Source organism: Megascapheus bottae, chromosome 19, assembly GCF_031878675.1.
Source record: "Megascapheus bottae isolate mThoBot1 chromosome 19, mThoBot2.hap1, whole genome shotgun sequence".
NCBI classification, from domain to species: Eukaryota; Metazoa; Chordata; class Mammalia; order Rodentia; family Geomyidae; genus Megascapheus; species Megascapheus bottae.
Genome location: NC_143527.1, coordinates 340,000 through 363,961, shown reverse-complemented (window position 1 = coordinate 363,961; position 23,962 = coordinate 340,000). Strand labels below are relative to the sequence as shown.

General features: G+C 47.2%; 1 protein-coding gene across 6 annotated transcripts in view; it reads left to right on the top strand.

The window, feature by feature from the left end:
- The window catches only part of Ctdp1 (CTD phosphatase 1), a 57,884-nt gene extending 36,168 nt beyond the window's left edge, over window positions 1-21,716 (top strand). For 2 of the 6 annotated variants that reach the window (XM_090352945.1, XM_090352943.1), the window contains exons 12-13: window positions 11,325-11,512; window positions 20,873-21,716. In XM_090352945.1, coding sequence (XP_090209071.1) covers window positions 11,325-11,512; window positions 20,873-21,014 — 330 coding nt within the window. In that variant the 3' untranslated portion in view covers window positions 21,015-21,716. Of the gene's footprint in view, window positions 1-10,301; window positions 10,544-11,324; window positions 11,513-15,147; window positions 15,394-20,872 lie in introns of those variants that run through there. The other 4 variants (XR_016538801.1, XR_016538802.1, XR_016538803.1 and 1 more) reach the window with 4 other exon arrangements.
- Window positions 21,717-23,962: the final 2,246 nt, after the last annotated feature.

Sequence of the window (23,962 nt, the reverse complement as noted above, 5' to 3'; positions counted from 1 at the left end):
AGACCCCTGCCCCCTTTCTTCTAATGGGCTTTCATATTCCCCCATCCCCCAGCAGCACAGGCTAATGTGATCTGTTCCAGCACTTTAGCCCCATACTTCCCCTGTGCTGCTGGTCTTTTTTTCTTTTTCTTTTTGTGTGTGTGTGTGTGTGTGTGTGTGTGTGTGTGTGTGTGTGTGTGTGTGTGTGTGTGTAGTTGTGAGGCTTGGACTCTGGGCCTGGGCACTGTCCCTAAGCTCTTCAGCTCAAGGCTACCAACCTGCCCCCTTGAGCCACAGCACCATTTCTGGTTTTCTGGTGGTTAATTGGAGATAAGAATCTCATAGACTTGGGCTGGGAGTTTGGCCTAGTGGTTAAAGTGCTTGCCTAGCATGCATGAAGACCCGGGTTCAATTCCTCGGTACCACATACATAGAAAAAAGCCAGAAGTGGTGCTGAGGCTCAAGTGGTAGAGTTCTAGCCTTGAGAAAGTCCAAGGACAGTGCTTAGGCCCTGAGCTCAAGCCCAGGACTGGCAAAAAAAAAAAAAAAAAAAAGAATCTCATAGACTTTAGTGCCCGGGATGGCTTTGAACCTTGATCCTCAGATCTCAGCCTCCTGAGTAGTTAGGATTACAGGTGTGACCCTCTGTGTCCAGTGATGTTGGTCTTCTTTCTTTCATCTGTTCAGTGTTGACTGGGGGATAAGGATTCTTAGAAGTGAGTTCTCCCTTTGCCAATTCTCCCAAATTTCACAAGCAAGGTCCCCGTCCTATCCCTCTTCTCCCATTCCCAGTCTGATGACTTTCTTACCCTCAGGTCCAGCTCTCATGGAGGCCTAAGCATTATTCCATTTGACTAGGAAAAGAGGTGCCACCTCCATACCTCTCAGAGTTCTGAAGGAACCATTCTCCATTCATATCCATAGAATACTTCACATTGCCTAAAAAACAAGGTAGAGAACACATATTGCGGACATGTGAACAGTTGATTTGCATAAACCATTCACATTTCTACAGTGTATGAACAATTAGGGAAAATCTTGTACTTTTTATTTGGACTGCTTTTGAATTCTACATTAAATATATAGAGAAGTTATAATTCTGATGACCTGGTAAAGTGCCCTCAGGCAAGGTCAGCCTGGAGAAAGGTGCAGGGCCACTTTCAGGCTAGCTGTCTAAGCAGGATCAAGTGAGCTTGGCAGTTACTCATGTGGACCATCCTGTCACTGAGTAGCGCTGGCTAACTAGATGACCAAGATTGCATAGGCTTTGCCACTGACACCTCAGCCCTAGGCATGGGTTGGACCCTGTAAGTCTTCAGCAGAGCTATGAGTTCTGCAAATGTTGTCAGCTGACAGACTTCTCACAAGCAAAGATAAGCTTTGGTTTCTTCATCCCCAGGGCAGAATGGCCCTATGGATCCACTATTCAATGCCATATACCATGCCAGGAGCACTCAGCTGCCTACAGTCTGGGCACAGCTGTAGCCAATCCCTTGTTTTCCTGTAAAGCAGAATGCATTCCTCAAAACCCAGCTAGGGAACAGAAACAGTACTGGAGACCCTCGTGTTTCCTGTGGTTTTTAATGTACAATGCAACAACCCTGGTTACTGTAGCCAGAGTTAACAGTTGGGGTTAAGTGCTAACATGCCCCTCCCCTGATCTGGAGAACTGAAAGACGGCTGTCCTCCACATATCCCTCTGCCACAATCCAGTGTACAGAGTAGCTTCCTCAAAGCTAATCTGAAGGAGAAGGCATCCTGGCTGTGGGGTCAGCTTTTCTCTTCTGGTCCTCACAGCAGGAGCAGTGAGGGACCAGCACCCCCATTGCATTGGGTTGTGTTGAGCTTTATGTGCAACCACTGCAGTTTTGAATTGCAAGCTGGTGGCTGTGAAATTCAAAGAACACACGGAAGATGAATTCCATGTGAGAAATGTTTATACATCTTGTACACATTGGGACATAAATGCTTGTTATATCGTGGTGGTCTAGAGGCTAGGCTTGGAGGAACTGCCACCTGTACAGTATGCCAAGGAACATCCAAGCACACCAGTAAATGAGCTGCTTTGCCTGTCCTTATTGCTGAACGTGGTGATGCTTCCCCCATGTTTCCCTTCCTGTTCTTTAATTATTGCAGATTGCTTGGTGGGGCATTTGTCAAACTTGTGAACACTGCATATCCCTATGTATGTGGAAATAGGACAGGAGTCCCTGCTGAAGCAGAACAGCTGTCATCCATAACAAGGATGAGGGATTTTGCCTTCTCCATCTGTTCATGGCATAGCTCCTCACTATCTGATTCAAGAAGCTAGAACATGTGTTCTATCTTGATTTACAGGCAGATTTTTCTTTCCATTGAATGATAAAGTGTCTTCTGCATGCGTTCCTTAGCAGATTCTCTGCTGAAGACATCTACATTAAATATAGTTGTTTCCATGACCAGAGATCGACGTGCATCACTTACTGGGTTCACAGGCCCACCCAAGTACTCTCCTTCACCCCTGGCTTTGCAGATTCCAGCAACTGAAACATACGGTGGCTTCCTCTGTTGTCATCAACCCTGGCAGTGCAGTTTCCAGGTAGAGGGAGCTCCACTGGCAGGCTGTGTCCTGTCATTCAGCAGTTTTTCAGGGTGATTCTCAGTGGCCTACACTGTTACTGTTCAGCCCCATGGGTCCCACTACAAAGTCAGAAGCACTTTTGGCCTGTTTCTTCTTTGAGCCTGGCTGAAGGCAGAATATGAGCATCGTCTCAGTGCCCTGAGCAGCGGGTATGGAAGTTTTGAAAGAGAATCCTTTAAAATCTTTGATTTTTACAGAGTTATGTAAGTATAAACAAGTGTTAAGAAGGATCATCTGCAAGTTGCTTTTGTCCCCGTGCACATAGGAGCGCCAGAGGTGGGCAGTGGGTGTAGGTAGACAGAGCAGCAGCAGGGACACCTTTCCTTGGGAATCTCAAACCACATGCCGTGTCTATTGTCAGGCACTAGTTTCACTGTATGGCCTCTTCTCCCAGGGTATAAATGAGGTTGGTTTTCTTGATTCTGTCCTGAAGATGGAACACAGAGCCTCTCATATGCCACACTCTTGATCTACTACTTAGCCACACTCCAACCAAGATTGTTTACCTGATCGCTTAGTGGGTTTGCTTTTATTGAAGCTATTTAGGATCCACTTGAGCTACAGGGTTAGTGAGTTTGTGCCTAGTTTCTGTTTGTATGAGTTAAGGCTCATCAAAGGAAGTGGAAAGTCTGAGGCATGTGTATATTACCTGCTTAGTTCATGATCTGCTTGGTATAAGCGAAGTTAAGGTGGTAACTGACACATCTAAGGAAGCTGCAAACCCCGCAGAGCCAGTGTTTCCTCTGGGCAGTTTCAGTGTATGGCCTTGAGGCTCCAGGAGGGCCTAGTGACAGTGTTCTTAGTGTGTGATCCCTACACCAGTGCCTAGCAAGGGTTTGGGGCTACTGCAAGAAATTTCTCCACATAATACTTTCCTCACTTTGACCCATGTCCTGTTCACATATAGACTCCACGAGACACTCCCTTTGCTACAGACAGATCACCTGGTAGCTAATACATTTTCAGTAAAAAGGTACATTTCCATTGATCCCAAAATGTTAGAATGAGGCACATTTGTTCCAGGAGCTGTGAAAGACCCTGCAGTGTTGTCCTGATTGTTGTTTTGATGTATGTTTGGGGGTTTTTTTGTTTTTTTTTTTTATTTTTTGCCAGTCCTGGGCTTGAGCTCAGGGCCTGAGCACTGTCCTTGGACTTTCTCAAGGCTAGAGCTCTACCACTTGAGCTTCAGCACCACTTCTGCCTTTTTTTTTTTTTTCTATGTATTTGGTGCCGAGGAATCGAACCCGGGTCTTCATGCATGCTAGGCAAGCACTCTACCACTAGACCAAACTCCTGGCCCCTTGATGTATGTTTTTATTGTTGAGATGGTTAGGTTAATAGTTCAATTAGGACAAAAGTGATTTTCTGTGCTGTTATTTTTAGGACATTTCCATTTCCCTGAGCTCTTATAACACTGTTTGATCAGTAGTTAACACGTGCACAGCCAGGGATTGCTGAGCAGGATCTGTGGGCACCTGCTTTAAGGCAAGGCAGTTACCACTCCCTTGCACTCAGCACATACTGGCTAAGAACTCTGTGCAGGAATTTGTAGCTGGGGGCAAGGAGATGGGTAGCTGTAATGAATGCATCATACTCTGCTCAAGAAACCTTTAGCCTCAGGAAAGTCAAGGCAAAGTGATACCACAAGAAATGTACTGTCGGGCCAAAGTGTGCAGGACAGAGATACTTGTGGTATAGCCTCCTTCCCTGCTTTGTCCCCAGCACAGCTAAGATGCAATGGAAAAATGTACTTGCACATCTCTAGGCCATCAGGTGATTTGTGTGTACTCTCAGGTCTGCTGTGAGTATGTCGTATATTTCCTGTGTGCATAACCATTCATCCATCTGTGGCCTTACTTCCACTTTCTTTCCTTTCTATTTTAACCTGCTTCCTTTCACTAGCTCTTTAGAAATCAATGTATTTTTTTTTTAAACCATTCTGTCAATCCTTACCGTCCATCGCCTTGAGGTTGATAAGAACTTGTTATCAGAGACCTGAGAGTAAAAGCTCCCCTATTGACCAGCCTCAGCTAAGGAGACAAGTGGTATGAAATGGGAAAGTGAGGCTGTAGAAGTAAGGGTGACAGAGGAGACAGAAAGCGCACATAGTAGAGTAGTCTTGGGTAAGCTGTGGTCTGGTTGAGCGCCATCGCATCTCATCCCGGAAGACCCCGTGTGCGGCACTAGCAAGGAGGGTTGCCTTTGAGGCTTGCTGTTTTAGTAACTTGAGACAATCTGGGGAGGCAGTGTTTCAACAACCAGAGGAGCAGCAGTGGCGCTGACTAGACAGTGATTTAGTCCTCTTAGGGTTAGGGCATTCTTAGGCTCCCTGGAACAAGATACTGTGCCAGCGACAGCCTTCATCATTATGTCCCTGAAAATCTTGAAAATATCTTACTCTTATCTGGGTCCTTCAGCCTTGTGGGGAGAGACTAATCAGCTTTAGATGACTATTCCTGATTAACATATATATGAGCAGACAGGCAGGAACCTGATCCAAAGCTTGAGGAAGCGAAGGAGAGGGGTGTAAAATGAAGGTGTAGGTGCTACACTTCGCTCTGGCTTCTGGTTGACTAACGTCTGCTGGCCTAAGTAAATACCAACTGGTGATATTCCTAAAATACATCTGGTAAATAAGATTTCACATCAAGCACTGGTGGTGGCTTACCCCTGTAACCGTAGCTCCTCAAGAGGCTGAGACCTGAGGATAGAGGCTCATAGCCATCCTGGGCGGGAAAGTGGAGGTGTGGCTCAGGAGGTAGAGTGCAAGCCTTAAGTGAAAGAGCTAAAGGACAATGCTCAAGTACAAGCACCACAAAAATAGAAAAATAATCCCTTTGGGGAGGGGTGACAATAGTGGTAGCTTCCAGGCTGGCCAAGGTGAAGACGAAGAAGCCCAGTGGCCAGGTCTGAGTGTAACACATGGTGCTCACATGGGTGAGCAGGGTAAGGCCTCTGGCCGGACAGTGGAGAGAGGCTGAAAGCAGAGCAGTGGCAAGTCTGCAGTCTCCCAGCTCCACGTTGGGTAGCAGGACTGCAGTTTTGTTTGGAGATAGTGTTTATCTTCCTGACATTGTTCTGAAGCCAGCACAGCACTTAAAACTCAGAGCCTCACCTCTGGCCACATGAACCCAAGCTTTTGTGTGGTACAGCAAGGCATGAGAGGTGCAGTTGCACACTAATCCTCCTAGTGTTGCTGGTATGGTTCCAGACCCAGAACTGCAGGTGCTCAGACTGCGAGGGAGAGAACTAGAGGCTCACCCAAGATCTCAGGTATGAACCAGTACCCCGAGACCTGACCCTGGAAGAGAGTTGTTGCTGGAGAATGTGGGCCAGGGATCTGCCAGTGTCACAGAGGACAAAGAGGGCTGCAAGTCAGTGCTGTCCAAAGAGAAGCAGAGCGTTACTAGCCACAGAGGCAAGACTAATACCACCCCGAGGAGACCCAACATGGGCACCATCAGACAAAAACTTAATGTCATTAACTTGGCCTTCTGTAGTAAAAGGGCACCCATCCTCAAGGGACCAGAAGCTAGAGTGAAGAACCAATTTCAAAACTGAAAGTACAGTGAATGTGGCAGACAGAACGATGAATGCCTTAGTAGATATGGAGGAGGCTCAGTAGACCAGGTAACATACGTGAAGTCAGACTCAGACCAACTGACCCACACAGCAACTAGGAAACGGCCTGGAGGAAAAAGGACCAAGACCTCCAGGCAATACCGACAGTCCATCCTTTGTTATGGACTCCTGGAGGGAGTGGGACAGGAAAAGTTTATGAAATGGCACCTGGAAACTTGCAGACTGTGGTATAAGACAGACTTTCAGCTTCCCCCAGTGCAGACTGTCCAGGGGTAGAGTTGGTTGAATGGAGCCATACTTTGTTAGCCTTTGATCTGACTCCTTTTGGATGTACTTTTTGGTAGTTTCGGGAGACAGGAGTGGGGTGATTGAGCAGCATCTAGAAGAGTGAGTGGCAGCTATCTTCAGCCTTTTTTTTCGGGAGAGTCAGACCACACACCTCCCTTTATGTTCCGTGATTCTGATTCCATGTGGTCACTGAGCAAAGGTGACCTAGGTTGTCTGCCACATGACTTTGTCCATTGCACACTGTCTTGAGCAAATGACAACTAATTTGTACATGTTTTGGGCTTCTGGTGTTCCAAGGAAAAAATTAGTGTTGGAGAGTCCTGTTTCTCACAGTTTTGGTTCTGTTTTAGGAAATAGGCTCTCATTTATGTGATAAAACTTCCGATTTATGTGTAGATGATTAATAGTACTACCTTTAAATAAAAACAGACTACCAAAGTACTTGAAAGTGACATTTTAGTATTACAGTAATGAGATGACACCTACCTTGTCATTCATTTCCCTATTCCCTTGCTCTGTAATCAGTATATTTGAACAGCTGTTTTGAATGAGAGAAGGGAGCTAAAATCAAGATCAAATAGTCCCCTGGGAGTTGGATGACAAGGTTGTGTCTTTGAGGACCTGTAATCTACTGGTAGCATGATGTTAGTGAGAACTGGAGGTAAACAACTTACTTGTAGTTTGTGAGAATTGTCTCTTGATACCTATGTGTGTGTTAGAGCTGATGTATATATACTTTTTTTTTTTTAATAAATTCAGCTTCAGTAAGTTCAGACATCTGGTAGTATGTCAGCATCTTTATGAAAGTAGTGAAAGGATAAGAGTCTGTCTAAGAAACCAAAAAACCAGGTCCCTACCTATGACTTTGGGCCATTTACTGGTATGGTTAAGTTCAAAATCTGTGTCAGCTTGTAGCCTTTGCCACAAGCATAATCAGGTCTTACAGAATTGTACAGGTTAACCAAGATCATTGAGAATAAGTTGTTTTTGTAAACTGTATTATCCATGTAGCAGAAATGATTTAGTCACTTTGTATCAACCAAGCCTAGAGTAGAGTGTGTCTAGGAATGATAAAACACAAAACACTCCTGTTTTTTTGTTGTTGCTGTTGTATTTGTTTGTTTGTTTTTGTCCGGTACTGGAGCTTGAACTCAGGGCCTGAGCCCTGGTCCCTGAACTTTTTTGCCCAAGGCTAATATTCTACTACTTGAAATACAGTGCCACTTTCAGCCTTTTCTGTTTATGTGCTAAGGAGTCAAACCCAGGGCTTTGGTACATGCTAGGCAAGCACTCGGCCACTAAGCCACATCCTAGCCCCTAAAACTTTCTTCTTAAATCATAGATTTGCACTTGACTTTGTTTTTCTTTACAAGTCACTATCTAGTGAAATCTCTCACTTTCGCCTTGGCTTTTTAGTATTCATCTCCTGCAAGAAAGAGAGTTGTCCTGCTTCATAAAAGGTATGCAACCATCTCACTCGGATACTTAATTCCATGAGAGCATGTGGTCTGCATAAGTCATTTTCAGAACATATGTGCTACCCACAACCAGCATCTGTGCCATGATTTAAATCCTGCCGAAAGGCAGTTTCTGGATGCCTCAAATCTGTTTTCCAAGTTTGGACTCTTTTCACATGTCACTGAAGTTCCTCTCTGGTCTTCAAAGTTTTCTGTTCATAAAAATAGCTTAATTAGTTGATATTCTGCTTGAAAATACAATTCAGTCACTGTAATGGTTTTCTGTTCTGCATAACAAGTATAAGCTGAATGGTACAGAAGGACCCTCTGTTGTCCGTGTTTCACATTTCCAGGATCAGGAGCTACTGAGTACAGGAAGTGAGGTTCTACACATATGTTTCAGGAACCTTCTCAGCATACCTTGTTCTTCCCAGGATCTGGGCCATCCTCCCAGCTCACCTGTATTGACAGGTTGACTTCTTGTAGCTGTAGAACCAGAAAGGGTCCTCAAATTATAGGACTGCCACCAAACTTCTGCAAGGGCAGAACCTCCTGTGGCAAGACCAGTGCCAGGAGTGATAAGGTACCCTCCTCCTGTCACACCTGCCCGTGGAGTGGGCCCCCTCTTAACTATAAGTGCTCAGGGTTCCTGCTCTCCTCCAGGTGCCTACCACAAGTGGGATGTCCACACAAGTTATTCCCAGATCAAGCAGTGTTATGTTCTTAAATGTGTAGGCCCCTGTTGACTGAGAAAAATCTACCTAGTCAGGGAAAAGGAAGAATTATGTATGTTGGTGACACATTAGGGTTGCAATCTGGTAGGCACAATTCAGGTAATCTTGAAAATATTTTAAGGTTTTGCAATGTGGTGTCTACGTAGCTTAACTACACATGTCAGAAATTGCAACTGATGATGGGAAGTGGCACTGTGGCTCAAAGTAGTAGAGCACTAGCCTTGAGCTGAAGAGGTCAGGACAGTACCAAGGCCCAGAATTCAAGCCCCATGAACAACAAAAAAAAAGAAATTGCAACTGATGAGCATAGTGATGAACTGTGACATAAGAAGAGGACTTGAGTACAGATGCAGGACGTAAGGAGATGGCCAAAGCGCAGCATCTGGTCCTGTTGTCCCCCTAAAAGCTTCTACACATTTGTCCCTTGCTAGTCTCAGCCTGCCTGGCCAGAGATGGTCCTCAGATCTGCTAAATCCCCCCACACATGCTCTTCTTACTCAACAGGGAATAGAGAAAGCAAGTGCTGGGCCAGAAGCATGGCCTAGTGGTAGAAGAACAGAAAGCCAAGTGCCGCGTCCCCAGATGCTGCCCAGCCTCCTCTCCTCATCACCTCACCTTCTGCTCCTGTGTGTCCTGCCTCTTCCCAACTCTTTTTCTTCCCATTTCTTCCTTCCGTGTGCCCTCTCACTCTCTAGGTAGAAAGCTGTATTATATGTATTAGTTCTCCCAGATTCTATCTCGAAACTGATGGAAACATAGCTGTTTTATGTGTAGATAAGTGTCACCCGTTGATCACCAGGGTTGATTTGGCTCATCTGGCTAGCTAGACAGGTGTCCCCTTCCTCCTTCCCCTCTCCATGTGCATCCTTCCCAAAGCTGTATGCTCAGGGGACGAGGAGACCATCCCCGATAGAGAAGGGTGGTCTTCAGTCAAGGGTATACAAGCATCTGCACTCCCCTGCTAGAACCTCCGAACAAGCCCTCAAGTAGTTCATTATAGGTTACTGTTTCAAAAAGTAGCTATCCTTTTTTGTAAAAGAAAGCCTTTTGAAAGGTAGATGCCATTCCCTGACAGACACTTACATGAGTTAGGCACAAGGGCGGGAATAGATGTAAGCATTTAGGTGGAGGTAAGTTCACATGCAGTGCTTTTTCAGTTTTGCTCTGCCTATACTAAGTGTTCCTCTGAATCAGCCAGGTAACAGAGCCAGTGCATGTAGGTCCAGCTGCATGCACTAGTGCTGGTGAAGATATTTGAGATCCTTCTGGGCTCAGGATTTGGGGAGCAGCCACCAGAGAAGAGTCCCTCAAGACCCCTGTGTGGCCATTACTGTTCCTCCTATCTCAGGGACTCTGTGGCTCTCTGTCACACAGACAGCCTCTGAGCCCCAGCCCCAAAGAGCTTAGAGCAGGGCTATGCTCTGGGGAGGTGAGCCCTGAAGGAGATGCCCGTCAAGACCCTTGGTGGGCACCATTAATAGATGAGGACCAACTCACTGGTCATCCCTCTCCCCATGTGTGTGCCTTTCTGCACCTCCCCAGCCCATCTCTGTGCAGCACAGGACAGGAGCAGAGAGCTTTAGTTCAGGGACCAGAATGATGAGTCCAGTCCCTGATCCTGTTCTTGCTTCTTCTGCACAGGGCTGACTGCCTCCTGCATGGGTGTGGAGGTACAGGTGGCCCTCCAGCAGTGCTGGGCCACAGTAAGGTTCCATGAATACCCGCTTCCTGGTGACCTGTGTCCTGCACCTGCCCACCACCTCCTCATCCTCAGTCCTTGCGATTAGAAGTGCCAGGCAGAGCTGGGTACCAGTGACTTATGCCTGTAATCCTAGCTACTTGGGAGGCAGAGATCAGAGGATCAGAGTGTGAGGCCAACCCAGGTAAAAATTCATAAGACCTCGTCTCAGCCAACAGCCAGCCCAGCAGTATACATCTGTTACACCAGCTACCTGGAAACCATAAATAAGGAATTGCAGTCCAGGTTGACTCAACCAAAAAACAAGACCATATAATAAAAATAATCAGAGAAAAACAATTGGATATGTGGCTCCAGCAATAGAGGGCCTGCTAAGCAAGTGTGAAACCAAGTTTAAACTCCAGTAACCACGAAAAAGAAAAAACCAACAGCGTTGTCAGGCCTATCACCACTACCACCCCCCACATACACACACAAACACCTAACTATTGAGGCATCACCTTGTGACATGTCCCAAACCTAATGTAAGATGGAAAGAAAGTACGTGGACAGCCCTCAGGTGGCCACCCTCTAAGGCAGCTGCATCCCGGGCTCTGGGAAAGGCGTTCCTGCTTCTTCATGGAGAGCCACACACAGGTCTGGGGTTCACTGAGCCAGAGAATTTTAAGCAAACACCCTGTGTTCACATAAAACCTACCAGCACAGAACACTGGAACAGAAGCCTGTGGGCAAGAAGCCATTGCCCCTCCCCTAGGTCTCCACTCTGCACCCAGCAAGGGTCTCTGCATGTCCATGTTGCCCCCATTTTTCAAGTAGAAAGCAAAAGCAAACTTCTAGCCCTTGAAGCACAGTGCTGAGAAGTTCCCCTTACCTGAGAATAGCCAAGCTGCTGCCCTCCTAGGGGGTGGCAGGTCACACAGCTCTTGCAGAAGGCTGCAAGCCACTGACTTTCTGCCATTTGTCAGGTTGATGACATCCTTGGTGAGGGCAGCGATGACAGTGACAGTGAGAAGAAACAGCCAGATGAGCAGGACGGCGAGCGAGACAAAGGTCCTCGGCCCAGGAAGCCCAAGGCCTCGGGAGCCCCGCAGGAGCAGCCTCTGGGGTCACCTTCACCCCGGGAGAAGAGTACTACAGGGATCCGTGGGCCCAGGTGAGGGAAGAGAGGAGCACTGCAGGGATCCGTGGGCCCTGGTGAGGGAGGGAGATCCTGGGGTTGCGGGGGAAGATAAGGGAGAGGAGTACTGCAGGAATCTGTGGACCCGAGGGAGGGAGGCAGGGGTGTGGAGATAAGGGAGAGGAGTACTACAGGCCTCCTTGGGCCCAGGTGAGGGAGGGAGGCCCTGTGGAGACGGGCGGGGGGGGGGGTGTAAGGAAGAATGATAATATTGTCAAGGTCTGAATGTCACTGGGCTTGCTTCAGGATATCTGTCTCATTCGTAGGCAAGTGGGGTGTAGGAAAAATGTGCTAGCGTCTCAAGTGTCCTTGGGGCACTCCAAGCATTACATTCTGGGGAACCTAGTTTCTTAAAGTGTGTTTTAGTGTCTGTGTCTCTTGGGCAGGTCTGACTCCCCCTTCAGTCACCATCTGTGTGGATGGCAATGACAGTACCATTGTAGGCAGCTGGCAACACACAGGTGTTACCTCAACCTGCTTTCCTCAACACCTGTCGGCCTGTGCTGTGGCCACTGCCACATACTTGTGGTCATCTCAGGTATTTGACCTTTAGAGATGATGTCACGGGAGCTTGTGTGCCTTACCCCTCTCACATGCGCATGTTTGCCACAGGTGAAGTTCCACGTGTAGACTCACGGTGATGCTGTGTGTACAGCCTCAAAGTAGATGACCCCCCACTGGCAGGTCAGACGGGAAAACTCAGCTGATACTCTGAATAACATGAAGTACGTCACAGGGCCTCAATGTATATGCCATCAGAGTGGTTGGTCAGCCTTTTTTACATGACAGAATTATCACATTTCTGCGGCGGCGTTCCTCTGTGTAGGGATAGTTAGGGCTGTTGTGCGTTCCTAGCCTGAGGATAATCCATGTTTCCTGTGGGTTTTGGCTTTTTTTTTTTTTTTTGTATAAATCTTACTAAACTAAGATGTACTTATTTTACTAAAAATAAGACGGGGACCTAAATCTTTTAACAAATGCTAACTAGTAATCCTTTGGCAATTTATTAAATAGTATTCATCACTGATTTGAAGCAAAATGTGTACCTTGGCCTTTCCTGGACTTTCTCTTTTGTTCTCTTGGTGTTTCTGTGTGCTTCTCTTAAATATATGTGTGGCATATATTCCAAATAAGCTTTTGTTTCTAAATGTTTATTTTATATAGCTAAACATGCATAAACTCCAAAAGGACTAGAATGAAAAATACTAGTGCCCTGTCCCCCCATCACCCACACAGCCTTGTCAGTCCTCCCCCCAGAGGGAACTATGTCAGTTCTCATATAACTACGGGCTGAATGCCTGCAGCCCACATTTAGGCTATTCTTGCGTTCTTGCTTTGGTAGAAAGGTACTAAAGTTAACTTTTCTTTCCTCAGTCCTGCCAATGCAATAATTTTGGGATTTAGATTATATAGTTATGCAACTTTTATTTGACAGTGATTGTTTTATTGAATTTAGTAAGGCCACTGTGATTGTATTTGCTCTCTCAAATGTCTTACCAAGATTTGCCAGTCATCTCATCTTGTATTTGCTTGGAATTCTTCCTGTCTGTCCCTCTACCCCCTGTTACCACACTCATTGGCTCTGTGGCACCCCCTTCCCAAGTCTGACCCCTCTCTGCCATGGGAATAGCTTCTCCTGCTTTTCTGGTATTTCCCTATTTGCTTCATTTTTTTGCAAGTTTTCTAGGAAAGTATGGAGGCTGGGTACACAGTGGCTTATGTCTACCTCTTGAATAAGAGCTGGGCTCAGTGTCTCACTCCTGTAATCCTAGGTACTCAGGAGACTGAGATCTGAGGATCAAGGTTCAAAGCCAGCCTGGGCACTAAAGTCCATGAGACTCTTATCTCCAGTTAACCATTAGAAAATGGGGAGTGGTACTGTGCTCCAGGGATAGGGTGGTAGCCTTGAGCTGAAGCGCTCAAGGACAATGCCCAAGCCCAGAGTTCAAGCCCCAAGACCCATCAAAAACAAAAAAAAGAGGTGGATATCCAGACATCTCAATTTGAGCCAGTCAGGCAAAAAAGTTGCTGAGACCCCTACCCCTACTAACAAGTTGTCATCCCAGCTACATGGAGGTTTTAGCTAGAAAGTTTACCATCTAAGATCAGCCACAGGCTACAATAGGAGACCTATCTGAAGAAACAAAACTGAAGCAAAAAGGGCTGGGGGTAGAGCGCTTGCTTAGCAAGCACAGGCCCTGAGCTGAGGGATGGGAGGGGGGAACGTATGTACTTCCGTGCCTGTGTGCCCATCTCTGAAGCAGTCTTTATGTTGTGGGTGTGTCTGGTAGGCAGCAGGAGACAGAGCTTGAGTACAAGCTTCCACTGACTCCTGGTCTCAGTGAGAGCTGAGGTGGTGCACCTCACTCACGCTTGTTTCTTGTTTCCATAACATCCCAGATACCTCATCTAAGAAAGTTTCATCTTAACTTAGCCTGGGGGGCCCTCAGTTTGCAGTGAAATGTGTGTACATCCTGAGTGCCTGATTTAGAACTTGGTTTCCAATGCCTTCGCTTACCTTCCTGCTGTCCTAGTGTCCTCCTCTGACAGCAATGTCAACAAGCACTGAAGCCTCCACCACGCAGGCGAAGCGCAGGACAGTGCCTATTGTAAAGCACTTCCTTGGTGTCTTGCATGGGATTAGTTCACTCCTCATCCGGCCTGGCTCTGTTCTGGTAAAGAAGAGCAGGTCAGAAGGGTGTGGTTGAGTCACACAGCCCACTTTCACCAGATGCATAGGTCCGTAGTGCTCCGTTGGTGAGGGTGACTCCGGGGGAGTTGATGCTCACTAAGGCTTAGCAAGCAGTTGGGGCTTCTGTCAGTTGTTCACCAGTCAGAACAAGGTTGAGGTTTCTGTTGGAGACCATTATCTCCATGTTCACAGGTCAGGACAAGGTCAGGACAGCTGTCAGTGTTCAGTCGGGATGAGGTTGGGGCTTCTGTCAGTGTTCACCAGTCAGGATGACTTTGCAGCCTTGTGGAGAGATTTAACTACTGTCGGGCCATCATAAGGCGCGGTCTTCCCATGTGTGTGGTTATGTGATGTTTGCTGGGTTGTGTCTTCGTCTCTGGACAGATACTCCCTGGACAGAGGTCCAGGGAGACTTGGGGAGAGGGCAAGGAAGGTTTAGCCCCTTTAGACCTCCAGGATAGAGAGAGTTGTGAGTGCTCCAGTTGTCTGCATGCTGATAGCTCACCATGTGCTGCAGAGGCTGTGGCATGTCTTAGCCATCCATCCTAAAGATCCCACTAGATCCCATGGGGATGCTGCTGACAGACACCTCTTCCTTGGTGGCTGCTGCCTCTCCCTGCTGTGGAAAGTGGGCATGACCCAGTCCAAGAGCCACCAGCTACTTGGGAATTCAGCACAACAGTTCATGTCCCTGCTGCCTGGTTATATCAAGTTATCTTGCATGGCTAAATGGAATTCATAGATATCCAGGACAGCAGTTAGAAAAGAACCTTGGCTTTCGGGCTGGAGGGGGCAGCTGTGACATGTCCAGAGGGAGCAGTAGGCTGGTGAGGTTCTGGTCCCAGCTCTGCTGCTTGCTCACTGGGCTCACCAAGCAAATCACCAACTGCTCTGCATCTGCTCTGCATCTCCATTTCAGCACCGCGTGGTGAGAGCAAGTCAGCCTCCAGCCTAGAAGTTGTCCAAGTTGTCGTGAATGCTCTCAGCAAACCCACCCGGTATGGCCAGAAGAGCTCGTGTCCGGCTGGCCTGGGCTGTGGAATCGGACACAGGAGTCGTGGGGCATTGAAGATCAAGCGGCCCCCGGGCGTGCCCAGCCATGGTTGGATTTACAGTGACCAGGCCTGTCTGTTCACTGGCTCCTCCACAAGGAGAGGTCACTGCTGTCAGTGCTATTTGACTTTGTTTTATGCAGTTAGCTCTGATGATTTTGTAACTTGAGAGCAGAAGAGCAAAGCACTCCACAGGCTGTGGCAGAACCTGTTTGCTTTATGCAGTTGTTTATAGAACTCCCACTCCCAAGACCTGAACTACCATCCACGGTAGTTCTTACAGAGAAGCCACAGGGCCCGCCATCTCCTGTGTCAACTTTTTATGTGCTGCCACTAGGAAGTGTTCACATCCAGCACCAGGAGCTGGGAGAGTGGAGGCATGCATGCTTACATGCATAGCCTGTCAGCTGTGGACTTTGTGCTTCTTGGGTTTGGGGTTCTCCTTTCCCTGCTTAGAAAGCTAGAGAATGTAGTTTTCTGGTGTAATTTTTTTGTGTGTGTTTGTTTATGGATAATAGGACTAGAAGAGTTTTTGAAAATTTTTAAACTAATATATTTCAAGTTATATGTATCAACTAAGTATGTTTTGAGGTTTTTGTTTGAACGCAAAGAACATTTAGATTTCCTAGCCCTTCTTTCCCTGTGTGTGGCATGCATCCTGACAGATCCATGTGGTCTTTTCTGGTTGGCAGTAGACCTCTCCTCTCTTGCCAAGTCATCCCACCCAGCTGCTCTGCAGACCCTTACCACCACCTGAAGGTGAAATGGCTCTACCAGAGGAGGGAGGGAGTGTACAGTCTTCCTTGTCTACCCAGAGCAGTCGATTCTTCTCTCGGATGAGCAAGCAAAAGCCCATAGTACATAGCCCTTTCACTCCCTCCACCTGTCTCTTAAGGTGCAGTACCAGACTTTTATACTTCAAGAATGTCTGCCACTCAGCAGTACCACCTGTACCACCATTTGTCAATGACCCTGGGAACCAGTGTGGCACACGAGAATGCTCTGCCACATGGAGCTTACCTTTCTGAGCCAGTCGTTTTCCTACAGATTATTGTTGGCAGGTGAATCATGGCTCTCGGTAGGCGCCTTTGAAATACAATGTATTTCTCCATGACAGTCTTAGAGTTGGTAGAGAAGTGTGAAAGTGACAGTGTAACTCCATGTGCAGGTTCTGCCCCAGCATCCTGAAGGCATGTGTTCAGCAGCAGCCAGGTTGGCTGGGGCCAAGTCTGCTCTCCCTTTCAGGAGGAAAATATCAGTTCCAGCTCTTACATGTAGGCATGCCCCACTTTTAAAAAGATACATAAAATGTTGGTTTTAACTATGATGATTAACTTGGAAAGATAATTTTTTTTCTTTTTGCCTGTCCTGGAGCTTGAACTCTTGGCCTAGGTGATGTCCCTGAGCCACAGCACCACGTCTGGCTCTCTCTTAGTAGTTTATTGGCGATAACACCATGATCCTCAAACCTCAGCCTCCTGCATTGCTACAATTTACAGGCATGAGCCACCAATGCCTAACAGAAAGATAGTCTTTTTTTTTTTTTTTTTTTTGCCAGTCCTGGGCTTGAGCTCAGGGCCTAAGCACTGTCCTTGGACTTTCTCAAGGCCAGAGCTCTACCACTTGAGCCTCAGCACTATTTCCAACTTTTTTCTATGTATGTGGTACCGAGGAATCAAACCTGGGTCTTCGTGCATGCTAGGCAAGCACTTTAACCACTAGGCCAAACTCCCGGCCCCAGAAAGATATTCTTTAGAAGACTAAATACTTCATAAACTTGAGACTAAATACTTCCTAAAACTGCACTCTGAAAACTTGCTAATTTGATGGAAAACATTGGTTTGTATATCTCAGTAGCTCCACATACTACAAGTAGGTTCAGCACAGAGAAATATTGTAAAAAACTGAAAGTCAAAGGTAAGAGAGTCTGAAAGCAGCAAGAGGAAGAAGCCTTCTGGGAAGCAGAAGCCCAAGGACTGGGTGGTAGAGGCCTGAGGTTCAGCCCTCCCAGATTGCCCATATGTATTTCCTTTCAGAGGTGAGCACAGGCTCTCAAAATACACCATGGATCTCTTCCCAGTAATATGAACACTGTCAGGGTGAGAGCTGTGGCCCAGCAATAGTCTGGACCCAGAAGACCAGAGAGCTTTTATAGCTTCCTGAACATAAATACGTTGAAAAAAGATTTCTGAGCACCAGCACATCTTTAAGGCAGCCTCTAATAGTGGAGCACAAAGCTCAATGACACACCTGAAACAGGTCTTATTGTTCAGTAAGAAGCTGCTGTGTGAAGGAAGATAGGTTTTCATAATTGCTCCTCCTTTTTGTGTGTTTTGTGGAAGGGGAGGGTCTCACCTTGAACTCTGGACCCTCCTGCCTTCCCCTCTCCCCACCCCCAGTTCTAAGATTACAGACATTCACCATCATGTCTGGCTATAATTACCCATCTTTAAGTGAGACAACATGGAGCCATGGCTTCTTCTCTGACTTAGCAGGGACAGCATGTTGAAGTGTTGGCTGAGAGCCTGCTGAAGGGTCCAGGCTGCATACAGATCTGGTGTGGGAATGAAAGCCCATGTGAGGCTCATGCCAGGTCTGCTGGGCATTGCCTTCCTGTTCATCCATCCCACTAGAGTGGAATGTGGAAAAAGGTACGAGGCACCGTAAGTCACACAGTATCTTGTCCCTTCCGTCTTGGCACTTTCAGTACACAGGCCAGAGACCCCTTCTCCCCCCCCCCCCCCCCAGAAAAAAGAACCCATCCATTTGATCCACTCATGACATGGTTCTCCTATGACTTGTCCCATTGTGCCCGACATTGTATCTACACTTGGACCTGCCCGATGATGACCTTACGGCTATAACCTTGTCTTCCTCTCTAATGAGAGGCTCCAGGGGCTGGGCTTGCTTCAGCATTGAAGTGATGAGTGCCTGCCACTAATCCAGCCTGGTCCTTCAACGTGCACAGACCCATCATACACAGCTAGACCTGGACCGTGGACACTGCTGGATTTTTCTCTTTGCCAGACCACATAGATTGTGACCAGAAATTAGAAAAACATGCATGCTTTATAAACTGCTGGTCCTCATTGATTAGATGCTTACGTAAGACAACGTGTAGGTTTGTTAAAATACTGTCATTCTTTATTGTTTCGGATAGTAAGTTTTAGGCATAATCTGTGTGCTGTGAAAATACTGTTCAGAAAAACAAATAACAAGGAAATTTACATGTATTATTCATATTTGCATTCTTTATTCCACATTGAACTAGACATGATTTAAATTTTTCCAAACTTAAATCTGTTAATGTTTCTTTATGGAGCTGTGCAGCTAGCTGTTAAAGCAAAATATAAATATTTCATGTTATGCTAAGCTGGTATCTATTATATATTACCATGGCCCACAGCTGTTTCTAATTTTGAGGTAATTTTTAATGCTAAAATGTAATCACAACTTTAAGGATACTCCAACATCATTTAAACAAGAATGAAGATTGTGTTGTTCTCAGTAAAGCTCTTCCTGTTCTCATTACACATTGAGGACTAAGTTGGGTGTGGTGCTGCATTCCTATAATCCTAGCACTTCCTGAGTTTAAGTACAGCCTTGGTTACATAGTGAGACTGTGTCTCCTAACAGGAAATGAGGTTGTATGGCTCTTTACACGAGGGATTAACCCCAGGGTCCTGGGCCTGCTGGCCCTCCATTGTCATGAGCCGGGCGCAGTGGCGGCTCATGCCTGTAATCCTAGCTACTCAAGAGAAGAAAGTGAAAATTAGAAGTATTTAGGGGTTATAGATGAGATTTAATTGAAGCTCCACAAGTACAGATAGTAGAGCTTACAAAGAATGCATTCTAGAGTCTAGTGTGTGTCGTGCTAACCCTTGTCCTGCATCCAGGTCATCACCAGCTGTTCTCTGCATGCACTGAGATCTATCTGTAACACACTCCTCCCCTCGGGGGCCTTTGCTTCCTAGACAGTGTGCTGCAGGTAGATGTGTTCACTGTTTGCAGACATTGCTCAGCCTAGCTCCAAAGATCATCAGGGTTGTCCCCAGGTCAGGCACCTGCTCTACCCAGCTCTGGCAGGGGTGCTAATGCCTGCTCATGAGCCCAGTTTGCCCCCTTCTACCTCTTCATGCTTACTGTCTGTCTGGGATTTCATTTGCTTTGTTCTGCTGAGGAGTGTTTGAGTTGTAGTGCCATCTGTCTGGGAATTCTAGTGTTTGCAACTTCATGGTCTGTTTTACTAAACAAATATTCATTTTAAAAAGCCAACTGCATCTTTTGAGGCGGTTTCTTCTTTTGCTTCAAATTTTTTTAACCATAGGTTCGTGTGTACATTTGAGTTGTAGGTCTTTGTGTGTGTATTTCTGTGTCCAGTTTTCTGTCCCACAGATAGTGCTTACAGCTGTTTGATGTCTAAATTCAGAAATCCACTCATTATAAGCTGACACCTATGTCTGTCTCCTGACATCCTAGCTACACTGGAAGACTGGAAGTAGATCTGTGGTTCAACTGGTAGAGCTCTAGCCTTGGTGTGTGTGTGGCGGGGAGGGGGGGGGGGCGGGAAAACTTAAGGATAGCACCAGGCCCTGAGTTGAAGCCCCAGTTCCAGCACAAAAAGAAAAAGGAAGGAACTTAACTTTGTGACTATGAGATACACAGTGAATTTTTGGTCATACTAAAAGTACAGGCCGTAAAACAAAAGATAACATCTGCTTTGTCCTGAGAAGCTGTTAAAGGAATGAAAAGACCACCCACAGACTAGGGAGGAATATGCAGTAGATTCCAGTCTTCAGGTTCTCTGGGGGCAGAGTTGATCTGCTATGCTCAGTAATTAACATACAGAGGCACTCACTACTTGGGTGAAGAACTGGTCCTTGTTTTAGTTCATTTATTAAAGCCATTTCTGAGAACTTCCTGGGAACATTATTAACCTTACGTGAGCAGCTGGTGCCAACAGGTCCCCTGTTAGTGTGAGGCTTTTGATTAGTCAGTCACTAGGTGTGAAAATTGAACTATTTTCACTGATAGAGTTTGAAACTTTCAGTAACACAGCTCTGGAAATTTATCCCAACACAACTGACTAAAGGCAGAAACTCCTTGCAGTTCTCTGCCACTTGAAATACAGTCATTTTTTTTTTCCAGTTAGCTACTGTCCACAATAGCTTGGAATGGAGACATGAAAGCTTGTGTCATCACATGCTGGTTCTAATCTTCCATCCTGACAAGCCAAGGCCTTCCCCACCTGCAGGTGGGCACAGCCCTGAGTATGGTCACACTCTTGCTCTTCCAGCCATATTTTGTTGTTGTTGTAACTACTAGCATTATAACGTTTACCATCTACCCAATACTCTCATGGCCCTTGTATGTGCTTAAAGGTTGAGTTGGTCTCTGCCTGTACACAGGCATCCACCACACCTTCTAATGTGGATGGAGCCTGGACTGACCCCTGGTGAAGGGCCCCCACTGTGCCAATCCTCTGGAGCGTGTGCTCCTTGCATTGAGCCCAGAGGCTGTTGGTAAAGGACAGTGCTGAGCTACAGACTGGCCTCAGCCAGCGTTTCACAATGGTTTTGCTTCTCTTTTCAGAGGCCACAAGAGGAAGCTGAATGAGGAGGATGCTGCGAGTGAGTCCAGCAAGGAGTCCAGCAACGAGGATGAGGAGGGCAGTAGCTCCGAGGCAGATGAGATGGCTGCAGCACTTGAGGCTGAGCTGAATGACCTCATGTGATGGGCCTGCAGACATGGCCCCCGTTCACCCTGTGCCAGCCCATGCATGGCTCGGGTCCCTTTTCTCCAGAAAGATATATATTTTGCAGAGCTCCACAAACAGAAACACATTATTTTGCAGAAATAGGTGTTTTTAAAAAGTTTAACTATAGGAAAGTCTACTTTTTTAAGTGACAGTGTTACAGGGGGTCGGTGTGCCACGCCAAAGAGCTCAGCAGAGCCTTGCATAGCAAGATGGGTATGCAGTTTGTTGTTGCATAGTAAGGGGTTTGGGGAGTTCCCTTTAAATGCCACAGCATATTATTTGGGCTAAAGACTGGGGGATCTGACAAGACATAGAACAATGTAGCAAGAACCTGGCATCTTATCCTGCATTTTTGTAACTGAAGCTATCAGAATTTTGAAGGATTTTTAAATGAAACAGAGCAATGTACATTTGTACAGAACATCAAGGACAGGCCCAGAAGGCCCGGCCACCCTCCTGTCCCTCAGAGGACCTGCAGGTGACCTGGGGCTTCGGCGTGGCTCCCCTAGCCTGGGCTACCAGCAGCAGTGACCATCCACCTTGGGTGACTTGATGACATGGGGCCTCCCTATTCTTGGGTGGCTTTGTGCTTTAAGAGATCTGATGTAAAGTTTTTGTATATTTCATATTTGAACCCACCAAGCAGATTCTTTCATTTAATAAAGATCCTTTTTGTAAGTTTTCTTCTCCAGTGCATTGTAGCAGAGCAGGCTCTTTCTAGGTTCTTTCTTGCCTAATCCAGCTCAGGAGCTGGACATCGTATTGGGTGAGGTGACGGTGTTTGAGCAGGGTTTCTTGAAGGAGCTTGCAGCATGACATAGAGCAGAGAGTTCATTCACTCACAATCCTCTATGCTTGCCAGCATAGCTCTGGTAGTGCCAGCACATTTCCTGTACCTCCTCGTGGAGTCTATGCCCTCACCCTCTCAGATACTTGCAGTTCCCGGGTGGCTTCCTCTCCTCAGCCTCTGCCAGTGTGCCGTGTGCCGCAGGCCCCCATAGATCCTCATAGGTCCTCGCTGATCCCTACAGGGCCCCGCAGATCCCACAAGTCCACCCAGACAGAATTGAACCAAAGTCCTGAGCAAGGGCTTGGGCCACCAGGAAGCAACATCTTGCCAGAGACCACACACACATCTTCATCTCCTGCTTCTCCATCACCACTCCTCAGTAAAAGAGTGTCTCACCTTTTCACCAGCCAAAAAAATGGATGCAGTCCCAGAAGACCAGGGTGACCTCCTGTACCACGTATCACCCTGGACCAGGCCCACAAGCCACCCTAGCAGACCTGGCCCGCCCACCACAGGTGGGCCCTTGCAGCTTCTCCAGAGTGGAACTGACAAGTACAGGAGTCTGCTCCACAGCCTTCCATGTCAGAAATGTGCCCCCTGAGAACAGTAAGTACATTAGAGTCTGATAATTGCACCGATGTACTGATTTTGAGGACATAAAAATAGGTTCCTGGCCTGTTTGACAGGGCAAGGAGAATGTGTGGGTGTCGTGTTCCCGGAGGCAGCCATAGAATGATCATGAAGAGCTGCTCTAAAGGTGCAGCGCTCCCGACTCCTGCAGGAGGGACGTCATGCTGGCTCCTGCCGGGTCGGGTCCAGCCCTGCGCGTGCAGAGCTGCTACTCCTACCCTACCTCCCTTGATCCTTCAAGTGGCAGTTACAAGAACCTCCCTTGATTGCTGTTACAGCAAACCCTTTCAAATGTCAGCAAGGTTGACTCGGCCAGCCTGGAGGAGAAAGTATGTCCTGTGCTCCCCAGTGCTGGAGTGTGGGCCTTCACTGTTGGGCAGCTTCTCACAAGAGGGTCTACCTGGGGCCACCATGTCCCTGCCCTACATTTCATTTCCTGAGAGTACCAGAGGACAGAGAAGGCAGCTTTGTTGCTTTAAGGTACTTCACCTCTCCTCTTGATTTAAAAGCAGGGACCTGGACCAGTATATTGGGGTCCCACTACTTAGACTCGTGAATACTAATCTTTTCTGGGCCATACAGAATTACCAATACAAGCAGAATGTCACCAGCCGCAGAGAAGGAGCATGTTTGTCTGTCCTGTCATGTACCTTCCCATCTCAGCTCTGTAGCAGATTATTTCCTGCATGGCAGTGCCTCTCCAGATATCCAACCAGGTGACAGCCAGGTTCCATCCTACATAGTAATGAATCACCCTGCTGGTGTAGCAGCTGAGTGAGCCCTCAGAGGGCAGGGGCACTCAGTGCTATTGGCTGCATGTGTTGTGGTCTCTTTCTCAGTGACTGGATTTACCTGTCATTGAAGGACAGAGGCAGCACCTATGTGCAAAGGCCAGTGGGCCTCGAGGATGTGTTGGGGCTCAGCTCTGCATAAGAACTTCTTCCTGGGTCTGGGGGTTTGGCCTAGTGGTTAAAGTGCTTGCCTAGCATGCATGAAGACCTGGGTTCGATTCCTTGGTACCACATACATAGAAAAAAGCCAGAAGTGGTGCTGAGGCTCAAGTGGTAGAGCTCTAGCCTTGAGAAAGTCCAAGGACAGTGCTCAGGCCCTGAGCTCAAGCCCAGGACTGGCAAAAAAAAAAACAAAAAAACTTCTTCCTTCCAGCTGGCCATGTTACTGTATTCCTCACCCAAGCTGCTGTGGCCAGGAGAGCAGGATCCTCCACTGATCTCACTTCTATCTGATGGACCCACAGGAGCTGACTTTACAGGCTTGAGGTATGGGGAGGTGGGCAGGAGACTGCAGGAGTGCCAGGCAGAGGAAATGGAGTAGAAGCTATGCGTGTCCAGACAGTTTGTATCACTTAGCATCAGAAGTGCAGGACCTAGAAAGCAGAGCATAGCCCAGAAGGGCCCAGCATGCATTCACTCCCAGTACAGGAACCACTCTGCAACACCACCACGAAGAGACCCTGTGTTGCCCTGCGTGGGAGCCTCAGGGCAGA